The sequence below is a fragment of the Netta rufina genome, assembly GCF_964035555.1.
Source record: "Netta rufina genome assembly, chromosome: Z".
NCBI lineage: Eukaryota > Metazoa > Chordata > Aves > Anseriformes > Anatidae > Netta > Netta rufina.
In genome coordinates this window covers 571,004-583,245 of record NC_140126.1, presented here as the reverse complement: position 1 = coordinate 583,245, position 12,242 = coordinate 571,004, and the positions used below count along the sequence as shown (strand labels likewise).

The window sequence follows — 12,242 nt, the reverse complement described above, 5'->3', positions numbered from 1 at the left end:
TTTTGATTCAACTGCATCCCTCTCAACAACACACTCATATAAGCCAAGTAAAGAGACTAAAAGAAACAAAGAGCAACTTCTAGCTTCCAATTACATTTGCTTAGTGCAACAAGGATTTTTCAAGGAGCTAATTATAAAAAAAAAAAAAAAACAGTTCTACATTACAACAGAAAGAAGGCAGTAACACCAGTTATAAATGGAGCAATTAGAGACATTGCTGAACTTCTGTGACCCCACACACAACCCTGAGTGAAGTCAGCACGGTGTTCCTCAGCTCACCTGGCTCTTCTGTAGCTACAGCATTTAGACTCTGTAGCTCTTCATGTCACAGGCAGCTTTGGGGTCAAGGACTCTGGGATTTCAGATTCACCCATGAGCTAATGCTAAACTGACCAATTCTCACAACAGAAGCTACTCAATAAATGTTTGGGGTTTATTTAAGTATGCATTAAGGAGCTCTAAAAAATAAAACAGAGCGCATGAAAGTGATTCAACCATATTGCAGAGAAGATAGTCTCTTACTTTATTAGCTGACCAATTCTCTTCACAAACTGTCGGTACCGTGCTCTATTAAATGTTTCTAACCCCACAGACAGAAGTTCCACTAAGGAGTTTGCAAAAGCAAAAATCTTCATCATCTCCTGGGGAGTTGTTTTTTCAGGAAAATAAGTACCTACGACCAAGACAGATAAAAGTAAGTCTCAAAAATATGCATGAATTCTGGATACTTAAGTAATTTTTAATTACATACTTTTATTATTAGCCAGCTAGATAGTGAATTTGTATTTTCTTTATGAGATGAATGATAAATAACTGTTAAGTATCAAAGTACAAGTCATCTGAGCAGGTTATAAGATCTCTAGCGAGCAGTTATCTTCATGTACTTGTCCACAGACTTAATAGAATACTTACACACTAGTATTGCTATAGTCTTTTAAATTATCCCATGCAAATAACATATACTTCCATCTATATTTAGTATTTGAGCTGTTGTACCGGTTCTATATAAGTTCACTTCAAAAGTCTTGTAATGCAGTAACATTCTGTGACTTTGTGGTCATTAATACTATTAAAAAAAAGCAAAACAAAGAGAAACACTATAGTGGCTGATTACCTGCAGACTTAAACCCAAGAAACTGCTGAAACAGTTCATGAAATGGGAATTGTGACAATAGGGCAATCAAGTCATCTTCCAAAAGCAGAATCCAACTTGTTTCAGGATCCTCATCCTATAGAAGAATTCAAACAGTCAGTTTTACTAATAAAAATACTAATTTTACCAATAAAACACATGATAGAACGGCTTCACTACTTTGCTAATTCCAGTTTGCTTTGCAAAACAAAGAAAGTACAAATGAACTCTCCTTTCCACACATAGAAGCTCCTAAATTCCTGTCTGTGTGCCCCTACACAACAGCACTTGCCAGCTAGAAAAAAAGAGCTAGACAATGCTACACTAGCTTCACTGCAGAAGCTGTGTTGGACAACTGTTCAAATGCACTATTTCTGTGCTTTCTGCATGCAACAGCACCCTTAAATTCAATCTCTCATTACTAATTTCTGGAAATTCCATTATCTACATTTATATCACAGAGAAAAAGGCGAGTAAAATAGATTGAAGGTTCAAATGATGCTTTTAATCTGAACAGCAGTTAGTTTTCTTTATTCCATTTCACAAAATCAATACAATAAGCCTGAACAAAAGCACAAAAAGAAAACAACATCATTCACTATACCTCTTCCCCTCCTTCGTCTACTAGTGTCCAGTTTCCAGATTCTTTCCCAGAGGAAGAGGAGCTTTTCCTTTCAGCTGGTTTCATGTGGCACATGAACTCCATCCTATTTCTGATTTAAAGAAAAAAATAAATTTACAAAAATTTGAAAGATAAAAAACTTAGAATTTCATCGTATTTCAGTTAAGAGATCATACTGGTTTTGGCTGGCATGGAGCTAGTGTCCTTCACAGCAGCCTGTATGGTGCTGTGCTTTGGATTTGTGTTGAAACAAGTGTTGATACCACACAGATGCTTTAGTTAGTGCAGTGCTTGCAGTGTCAAAGCCTTTTCTGCTTCCCCTGCCAGCAAGGAGACTGGGGTTACACAAGAAGCTGGGAGCAGACACAGCTAGCACAGGTGACCCAGACTGACCAAAGGGATATCCCATGCCTCAGGACCAGCAATAAAAGCTGAGGGAGAGGGAAGCAGACACATTCATAGCGATGATGTTTGTCTTCCTAAGTAAGCCTTTTGTATGATGAGCCCGGCTGTCCTGCAAATGGCTGAACATCGTCCTGCTGATGGGAAGCATCAAATGGATTCCTTATTTTGTTTTTTTTGTATACACAGCTTTTGCTTTACCTATTAAACTGTCTTTATCTCAACCCACATGTTTTTGTACTTTCACGTTTTATTTTTTCCTCCCCACACCAGGGGGCAAGTAAGCAAGTATTTGTGACACTTTGTGTTGACACTTCTGTGTGACACCTGGCTATCTACCAAGATTAACCGATATCAGAGAAAAATATTCAAAACAGATTCAAGGACAAGTAAGCCAAATAACCTAATGCCTTACAAGACTCAGTCTGCAATATTCTGAGAACTATAAATGGCTGTCAGCCCTGTATAAAAAGCATATTTTAATATGAAAGAAATAAAACTATTATCCTCATGAGAGAAAAACCCCTGAAATCAAATAAAAGGATATGATTTTTCAGAAGAGGTACAACTACTTAAAGCTATCACATGGTGAGTCAATGACTAGCAGGACAAGCACAGGCTAGCTGCACTACAGAACTGCCATAGCTGCATAGCTGGATGCCATGCCAACATTAGGAGGACTGGGCTTAGGTACACTGAGCTACCACAGCTAAAGAACTTCCAGGAAAGAGTTGCTTCACTTCAAGCCAGCTCCAATTCCATGTGTTAGACCATCGTAAGGCTGGGATACTAGTTTTCAGACTCTGTACCATCAATATCTTCAGCCGTTCAGATATATACCAGCAAGTTAAATGAACAAGCAGAAGGGCTATACAGATGTTAAAAAATTTAACTTATAACTTCCTTTTAAAAGGAATGTACAGGCAGAACTCTGAACACAATGCAACAAAATCTCTGCCACCACATCACCCTCCTAATCTGTCCAAAACCACACTGATAATGCAAACATACTAGAAACAAAATACAAGTTTTAAGATAACAGTTTCACAATTCTGAATTTCACAATCCTAATCCAATTCTAAATATGGCTTAGAAGTGAAACTGGTTCCTGACACACAGCAGCTGTAACAGAAGCATCAGATCTTTAATAGTAAGTACAGCCACCGAAGTCTGTGCATTCCTGCATAATAAACACTTGAGAGAGACACCCTGTACACCTTGAATCAGTCCTCATTCAAAGCAAAATCTTACCCCACCAACAATACACATACCCTCAGGACACATTTGTTTCCCCAAGCACCTCTAGAGATGAAATGTAAAACAAAACCCTTAAAAACAACAGTCTACACTAATCAAAGTCTTAGTTAATACAGGGTCCGACTATCAAGATACCAGTAGTTTGATTCTTCAACGCTAAAGTCTGATGGGTCAGGGCAAGATATGCATTTTATCTGAAGTACATAACAGGATGTTAATGATTAATTTCATTAGATAGCATCTCCTAGCATCATGTACTCCTTCTCGATAAAAAAGCACAAAAAATAAATTAAGAAATACAATCAGCATCTACACCAATTTAGTAAACCCTTTATTCAAGCCCATATGTTGCAGAGGCAGCATTCTGATCAGGCCATCATCCACAGCAAGAACTATTTCAGAATTCACTAAAAAAAGAAGTCAGCCATCACAAGCTATTTGACAGTTAAAAGAAAGCTTTATCATACCACATGCAGTCAGAGAACGTGCTGCCAAGGCTGTATTTCAAGGTGAATAAATAAAAAGGGTTTGACTTTAACCACGAATCTCATATTTGTGCCTGCTTTTACGACTTTGCCTGCAATGTGCTTTCAGGGTTGCACAAGATTTTACATCATGTTTTCTACTACTAAATCATCAGATCATATTTATAAAATTATATTTCCATACTTACTTGACAGGAGACATAAGCAAGGCAAGAGATTGCATGAAATGAAAGACACCTGATGGGTTATCCAAGACTTTGATCTGGAATGAAATGCAGAAGTCTAAGTATATAAGTAAAACTCAATCCAAGTAAAACAAAAGGGAATTCAGTTTTACCAGAAAAAAAATCATATTCTGGGTTTCACATTTATAGATGGTTTTTAGTCTGACCAAAAAATGAGTGGAAAAGACAGTTCTGATAACCTGGAGGAAGTGTTGCTATGGCACAGTATGAGGTACTATAGAGTACAGGTATAAAAAAAAAAAAATAAAGGAAACAAACATCAAGAAGGTACACAGAAAGACAACTTTTCTTCACTTCTCACATACACCTGCACATCAGTGGGAAGCTGAGCACAGGGGAAGTTACAATGCTACCCCCAGTCACCCTTTTGTTTCATGGCTCGCCTTACCCAATTAGCTTAACTGCAATCTTTTCCTAGAGCTAGATTTCCTACATCTTTCCCTCTTGGAGGGGACACCTTTTTTGAAACAACGCCCTGACACCTATGGATATCTAGGTTCCCTCTGGTCTATACAAAATGAACCCTTTTCTGTGCCCTTGAAATTTCCCAGCTAATTAACTTCCCAGGGAAACGCAGCCCAGTCCCATTTCAATGGGCAGGTTGTAAAATCTGTTCTTCCTCATTCCTCCCACACCACACACAGAGGCACTTCCAATCTCACCCATCAACCCCCTCCAACCTTCCCACAATAAAGAAATAAACATTCACACCTGAATGAATGGAACAGCCCATTCACCGATCCCAGCTGGGCATCGAAGGATGTGGTTGAAGAGGAAGAGCTGGTCACCTGGACAGCCAATTCTTTGCAGCACTGACACCTAAAGGGAAGTAAATAATCTCAGTGTTTGTTTATATCCTTGCTACATAGAATAATATCACCCTGTCTGAATTTAAGAAGAGATTGGACTGTGCACTTAGGCACATGGTCTGAACTTCTGGGTAGACCTGTGCGGTGTCAAGAGTTGGACTTGATGATCCTTAAGGGTCCCTTCCAACTCAGGATATTCTATGATTCTATGATTCTACTTCTTCATTTCTCTTCCCACCCTTTCCAGCAAGCCTCAGTTTTCAGAGCAAGTTAGAGCAGAACAGTATTTAAAAGCCTGCTTGCTTGGCTCTGAGCCACAGTGCAAAACAACAAAATTAATTACAAGTTTATTAAGAAACAATTTATTTAGAAGTCAGCAAGAACAGAAGTTTCTCAAAACTGCTAATTAGAATAATTTAACTTCCAAAATAGAAGCGTTAGTACTCTATACACATTTAAAAAGTCCTCTCTGAATTCATCCCACATGTTGGATCAAACAGCTCTATCATGCTCACTCCCTCACCAGCCTCTGCAGCCACATGAGAAGGTCACTCTGAAACTGAGGATCTTCGATAAGCCTGCGAGTGAAACTGAAGAGAACGCTGATACATTCTTTCAAGTGGCCCAAGTCTGAAGAAAGATTTTCAGAGTGCTTTGAAACTGCAAATTAAGAAAAGAATTAAGGAGCTTTGAGGAGCAGCTTTCAGAAGAGTAGCATAAGTTGTTGTTTTGGGGCTGTACAGAAAACTCTGTAGATAACAAGGTATTTCAAACAGCCATTTGCCAAAACTGACAAACAAGAACACCTATGCAGCATATTTCATTTAACCTTATAATTAAGTATTGGATGCTAATTGCAAGAAGAATATCCTACGGTTGCTCTCATAAAAGGCCCTCCCTCAACATCAACTTTGTAAGAGGCAATATTTACTACACATATAAACTATCTGGGGGCAAGGGACAAAGGGAGGAGAAATATCTGAGGGAAGGATACTTTAGCTAAAAGATACTGGTAGACACCCGAGAAAGTAACGTGCTTAGCCTGAAAGCCAGAAAGATTTCTAATAGAGCTGTGAGATTTCAAACGGCCTTCCAAAAAGTAAAGCAGGAGGTATATCCTTCTGTTTTCAAACTTGTGCATCATCAGTTTTGCAAAGGGACTGTATTATTTGGCCTCTTAGACAAGAGCTTGGACTGCAGGTGTCCCATCCCACCTGGTGTTCCCCTACAGCAATCTGTGGCAGGATACAGCCTAGACAGAAGACAGGACACCTGCATTCAACTTCAATTTTCCAGTATGTAGGAAAACTGAAGGTTTTCTGCAAGAAAAGTATTTCACTGATCCCTCCATAAAACCAACAGGTTTTAGGATCAGAGGAGAAACACTCTGGTGTACAATTCCCACCACAAGACTCCAAAACTCCAGGTGAACAAGGTGCTGGGCACAGGCAGCGTTCACCCACCTTGTTCTTGCTGCTGAAGAGCCACCGACCTCAGCAGGGAGGAGCTGTTCAGCAACCTGTACACATAAGACTCCACTTGCAACCGAGATAACACCGAAGTGTACGAGTGTAGTGCCAGCGTCTGGTGCACGTGTTCTGCTTTGGCTTCAAACAGCTTCTTCAGCTCCCCCAACACACCTTCATTCAGCTCCACGGTCTGGTAGCGATGGTGACCTGTCACTTTGCACTGATCTGCACAGACACCCTGTAAAGCGACCAAGTATTTTATGTCAGTGGTTTTCTCATTCTGCATGGTCAAGTGTTGCTTACAGAAAGTAACCCTAACATAACCCTCCCCTCAACAGATTTCACAGCTTTCATACAGGGGACCACTTTACAGGTGTACAAACACTTGGGAGCATTCTACTTACTTTTCAAAGCTGCTGAATACTGAAAATGCACATCCCTGACTTCTGAAAAACACAACTCTCATAAACCCTCAATAACAAGTTTAGAGGTACACATGAAGTAGCTTGCCTGTATCACTGAAAGATGTGAGCAAAATCAGCTGTCTCTGCTCCCACTGAGTGCACCTGCTTCTCACTTCATAGATTTCTGTAAATATTTGGATTTATTATTTTAAACCTAAGATATAGAGTGGAACAAGCTAAATATTTTTCTAAGCTCTCAGAACTCACTGTTGATAGCAATTCCCTACAATACATTTAAAATTTCTGAAGTGAACTGTACTCTTTTTCCCCAAACTGGAGTTAAATAGTGAGAACAATCCTCCCCTGGCCTATCTCTAACTCTTCAGCACGAGAAAGCCACAATACATAACAGGCCATCATTCTTTCACGTCACCAGAAAACATGCTTCAGACCATGCACTTTGGAAGCTTGGCCCTATATTTTTGAAATTATTAGAATAAAATTTTTAAATTAGTAGTTATTAGAATAAAATTTTTAAATTAGTAGTAAGGTAACAATTATTCTGAACCAGGAGGCAGCAAGCTTAGCCAGCTGCACAATAACAAATAGTGACTTCAGTGAAGCCAAAATTGCTTTCAAGGAAAGTTATCAACACAAAACAGAGCCCAAAGAGGCTCAGTGACACAGGCCCATTACACTTTTACTCCCCAGTAAAAAGGAAAAGGCTCTGTACAGCGGATGTCTCTCAGCATTAAACTCTGAGGAACTGTGCAGGGTCACCTGTGAGCATGACTCAAGTTCCTCTGCATCTGCCACCTGACAGCAGGAAGCTGCCAGGACTGATGTAAACAAGAAGTGTCACTACAGGCAGCAGGCCAGAGGGGACACCATCACTACAGTCCTTCTGGAGCCCCCCAGCCAGCCCTACTCTGCCACACAGCTCCTGCATCTCCTCTAAGGACTGCGACACCAACCTCACCCAGTGCTGTGGGCAGAACTGGCTGGGCACAGGCATTGACTGACTACAGATAAGCCTGACTCCAAAAGAGGTCACTAAAACAAATCCCACTGCCATGCACTCGCCAGAGTTTACATCAGCTGACTTAAGGGTCAACAAGGATCTGAAACTGGGGGCCAGTGGAGATAAAGAAAAGCAAAGGCAACCATCTACTTTAGAAGGGAGCATCCTAAATACAGGAAACTTAACAGCAAGTAAAATCAGCGTCCAGAATCACATCCAAATAGTTCTGCTCCAAAAGCAGCTTCAGTGACAGCACCTGCACAGTTTTCTGTTCTTCTTTAAAGGTCCACAATCTCCCCTTTGCATTTTGGCAGTCTGTCGTCATAGCCTGCAGCTCCGCCTCAGCCAGCAGCAGCTGCTTCCTGCAGCGCATGTAGTTCAGGAGCAGCTCGTAGAACTCGTGCCTGTCCTGATGAGCAACGCTTTCAAATTCCTCCGCGTAGGAGTCAACATTCTCCAGCCATGAACACGGCTCAAAGATCTTCAGCTGCTCCCTGGTGAATGGCACCAGCTCGGGCTCAGTCGGGAGCTCAGGATAGAGCCTCTCGTTGTGCAGCAGGGGTTTAACAGCCATGACTGTTGGCCTCTCGTAGGAGAGCTCAGCCGACAGGTCTGGGTACAGTGACTTCAGCCCCGAACGCTGCACAGGCGCCTTGGGTTTGTCATGGAGCTGTGAGGTGCTGAGAGGAAGCTTCTCAGAGAAACGGAGAAGAGGATTTTTAACATCCTGCGCGTTTTCAGCTCCTTTGTCCCGTGCGATGCCCACTACTGCCTGAGAACAGGCTGCGCCGTGATGAGAGGTACTGCCCGCTACGTCAGAGTGTCCTGATTCACCAGCAGCCACCTCCACGGGGCTGGGAGGCTTGTCCACCTTTTTTTCTTCACTTTTCTCAACATCCCCTCCACGTTCTTTATGTGAGGGGTCAGCTTTGCTCTCCTCTCCATCTGTTGAAGGCTCTAGGGTCGCTGCCGAAGACCCTTTGTCTGCTGAAGTTACATTACTATGGGGAACGTCACGTGCATCAGTTGCAGGTTTTCCATCCTCTACATCATCACTGAGCTGAATTTCTGTGAATTCTCCAGGTTGTTCCACTTGTACTTTACTGGCTTGAGAAGACGCTTCTGCGACGGGAGGGAGGAAGACATCATCAGACTCTCGTGTCCAGGATTCCTCGCTACTTTTCTTCTTTTTCTCCTAGAAATAGATTCACAGTGTCGTCAACAAGCAAACCCCTCCTCCTGGCATCCCGAATCCCACCATCACTAAAATCAGCATTTGCCAACATCACTGACAAAAAGCCCCTCTTACCAGATAGATTTTCATGGTATTAAAGGTAAAAAGAAATGCATTAAACACATCCCTGGTCTTTAAGTGCCCTTTAAGCACTGTGCACCAATGTCTACTGTCTTGGTCACTTCTCCATCAAACATCTCAATATTTCTACATTAAAAGCTACATATTACCCAGGGCAGAGTTTCACTGATGTATAAATTATCCAGGTAACAGGACCCTGCCTGACCTCTTGGAAAAGACTCACTAGATTTAACCATACAGCAATTAGTTATTTTAGGATTCATCTCAAGTTTTATAAAAGTATCTTAACAAACTGAAAATTATTTTCAGAAGGTAACTTCAGAACAAAGAAAGGTCTAGAATGCAACCCCTAATCATATCTGAAAACCACCACGAATCTGGGCCATTATGGAAATACCTACTGAAAACAGGTGTTACAGACCAGAGACGCAGAACAACTTAGAAGTGACATGAAAATTGTAAACCACCAAGTTATCCACCTAGGGGTAAGCAGTTCCCACAAGCCTAGTCTGAAGCATAAATTTGTAGCCTCCTTCCCAAAGCACAGCAGGGATCATGAATCACAGAATCACAGAATTTCGAGGTTGGAAGAGACCTCAAGATCATCGAGTCCAATCTCTGACCTAACGCTAACAGTCCCCACTAAACCATATCCCTAAGCTCTACATCTAAACGTCTTTTGAAGACTTCCAGGGATGGTGACTCCACCACTTCCCTGGGCAGCCTGTTCCGATGCCTCACAACCCTTTCAGTAAAGAAGTTCTTCCTAACATCTAACCTAAAACTCCCCTGGCTCAACTGAAGCCGCACGGCGCATCTATAACCACTCTGCTAACGGTGTGCCCACAGGCTGCGTGCGTGCACCGAGCACTTCCAAGAAGCAAAAACTGCTCAGCGTTAGGTTAAAGCACCCCGGTTGTGGATGATCCAAATACCATAACAAGGAATGCAGCAGAAATCAGGAAAAGCTCCCAGCACCCCTCCAGGGCTGGGGAAGAGGTGACGGGTTTGGGGGCTCAGTGACAACTCCCCAGCTGCCCAGACACCGCCTCACACGAGGGCCTCGCGGAACAAACACCCCGGGGGCCCTGCGAACCGCAACCCCCAGACCCCTCTGAACCCGGGCGCCTCCTCAGAGCTTCCTTACGGAGCGGCACGGCACCGCGCTCGCTTTCCAGGCTGTGCTCCCCTCCATCAAAGCCTGCAGCACCCCCAGGGGCCGTGACCCCCTCCCCAGCCCCCCCCCCCCCGTCCCTTACCTTGTCCCGGGTCCGGGCCCGGGCCCGGCGCGGCCCCCTCACGGCCTCCGCCATGGCCCCCCCTCTGCCCGCCCGGCCGCAGCCGGAAGAGGAGCCCCCTGCCGCTGCCCCGCCCCCGCCCGCTGCCGGCCAATCGGCAGCGCCGCGGCTACGGGAGGCGCAGAGGGACAGAAAGGGGGCGAGGCGCGCCGTTTCGCTCCCCCTCCTCCCCCCTTACTCCTGTTGGGTGTTTTTCCCAAAACAATTCCCGTTGGAATTACAGAGTCACAGAATCACAAAATTGTCTAGTTTGGAAGAGACGTCCAAGATCACCCAGTCCAACCTCTGACCTAACACTAACCAGTCCCCCACTAAACCATATCCCTAAGCTCTACATCTAAACGTCTTTTAAAGACCTCCAGGGATGGCGGCTCCACCGCTTCCCTGGGCAGCCTGTTCCAATGCCTCACAACCCTTTTGATAAAGCAGTTCTTCCTAATATCCAACCTAAACCTCCCCTGGTGCAACTTTAGCCCGTTCCCCCTCGTCCTGTCACCAGGCACTTGGTACAACAGACCAACCCCCACCTCGCTACAGCCTCCTTTAAGCTATCGATAATTTCACAGCTGTCCGAGCGATAATGAGGGTGTTGCTCACCCAAAAAGTGCACTGCCGGTTATGTTACGGAGCAGGAGAAGTAGGACAAGCAGGAGCAGCTTTAAACTAAAAGAGGGGAGATTTAGATTAGAGGTTAGGAGGAATTTCTTCCCTCAGAGGGTAGTGAGGCGCTGGTACGGGCTGCCCAGAGAAATATCGGGTGCCCCAGCCCTGAAGGTGCCCAGGGACAGGCTGGATGGGGTTTGGGACACCTCTTCCAGTGGGTGGCACCCCTGTCCATGGCAGGGGGGTGGAACTGGGTGGTCTTTAAGGTCCCTCACAACCTGAGACATATGACAAGAAATAAAGGTCGTAATAAATGCTAGTGGCTTAGTGCTCTGTTTCATACAATCACAGAATATCCCAAGTTGGAAGGGACCCACAATGATCATCTGGTGCAGCTCCTGGCTCCACACAGGACCACCCAAACCCTTCCCTCAAACAATTAACCATGCCATGCCTGATGCACCCCAGGTTGGCCCTTCTGGCTGCCAGGGCACGCTGCTGGCTCGTGTTCAATTTGCCATCAGCCAGAACCCCCAGATCCCTTTCCCCATGCCTCTCATCCCCCAGTCTGTATGTGTATCCAGCATTGCCCTGTGCCAGGTGCAGAATCTGTTACTTGTTCTCATTAAACTTCTTGATTGCCCAGCCCTCTGATTCGTCAAGTTATCCGTGCAAGGCTGCTCTTCCCTCCAGGGAGTCAACAGCTCCTCTGTACTTAGTATCATCTACAAACTTACTTGGTATACCTTTCAAGTCTTGCATCCCAATCACCCAACATTAAATAAAACTGGTCCTGAAATGCAGCCCAGTGGATAGCAGTCCACGGGAAGAACAGACTCCTGTTTAAGGAGTGAAGGGGGAGGCTGGGCTCCTCTATTTGGGTCTGGGAGAAGGCTGAGGCTCTCTATAGGGGTCTGCAGGGAGGCCCAGCCTTCCTATAGGGACCAAGGAGGAAGCTGGTTCCTCCACTGGGGCCTATAAGGTAGTGAAAGTCTTATGTACCGCTTCAAAAACAACAAGGAAAGGGAATTTGATGAAGATAAATATCAGTTCAGCATTTATGGGCACACAGACTTTTTTCACAGTAACTTCATGTTTGGACACTCCTCTTCCAAGTCAGGATTTGCTTGGCTTGAGGTCTCTTCAGTAAGTTGTTGAACAACTGTTGTATTCAGGGCAT

The 12,242-nt window shown here is 44.0% G+C and overlaps 1 protein-coding gene across 2 annotated transcripts in view; it reads right to left on the bottom strand.

Moving 5' to 3' along the window:
* EPG5 (ectopic P-granules 5 autophagy tethering factor) overlaps nucleotides 1-10,512 on the bottom strand; it is a 49,763-nt gene extending 39,251 nt beyond the window's left edge. For both annotated transcript variants that reach the window (XM_084305491.1, XM_084305492.1), the window contains exons 1-9: nucleotides 10,421-10,512; nucleotides 8,103-9,041; nucleotides 6,416-6,659; nucleotides 5,476-5,612; nucleotides 4,855-4,962; nucleotides 4,087-4,160; nucleotides 1,737-1,845; nucleotides 1,115-1,229; nucleotides 523-673 (exon numbers count right to left, since the gene is read on the bottom strand). In XM_084305491.1, the coding sequence (XP_084161617.1) occupies nucleotides 523-673; nucleotides 1,115-1,229; nucleotides 1,737-1,845; nucleotides 4,087-4,160; nucleotides 4,855-4,962; nucleotides 5,476-5,612; nucleotides 6,416-6,659; nucleotides 8,103-9,041; nucleotides 10,421-10,474 (1,931 nt within the window). In that variant the 5' untranslated portion in view covers nucleotides 10,475-10,512. The remainder of the gene's footprint in view (nucleotides 1-522; nucleotides 674-1,114; nucleotides 1,230-1,736; nucleotides 1,846-4,086; nucleotides 4,161-4,854; nucleotides 4,963-5,475; nucleotides 5,613-6,415; nucleotides 6,660-8,102; nucleotides 9,042-10,420) is intronic.
* Nucleotides 10,513-12,242: the final 1,730 nt, after the last annotated feature.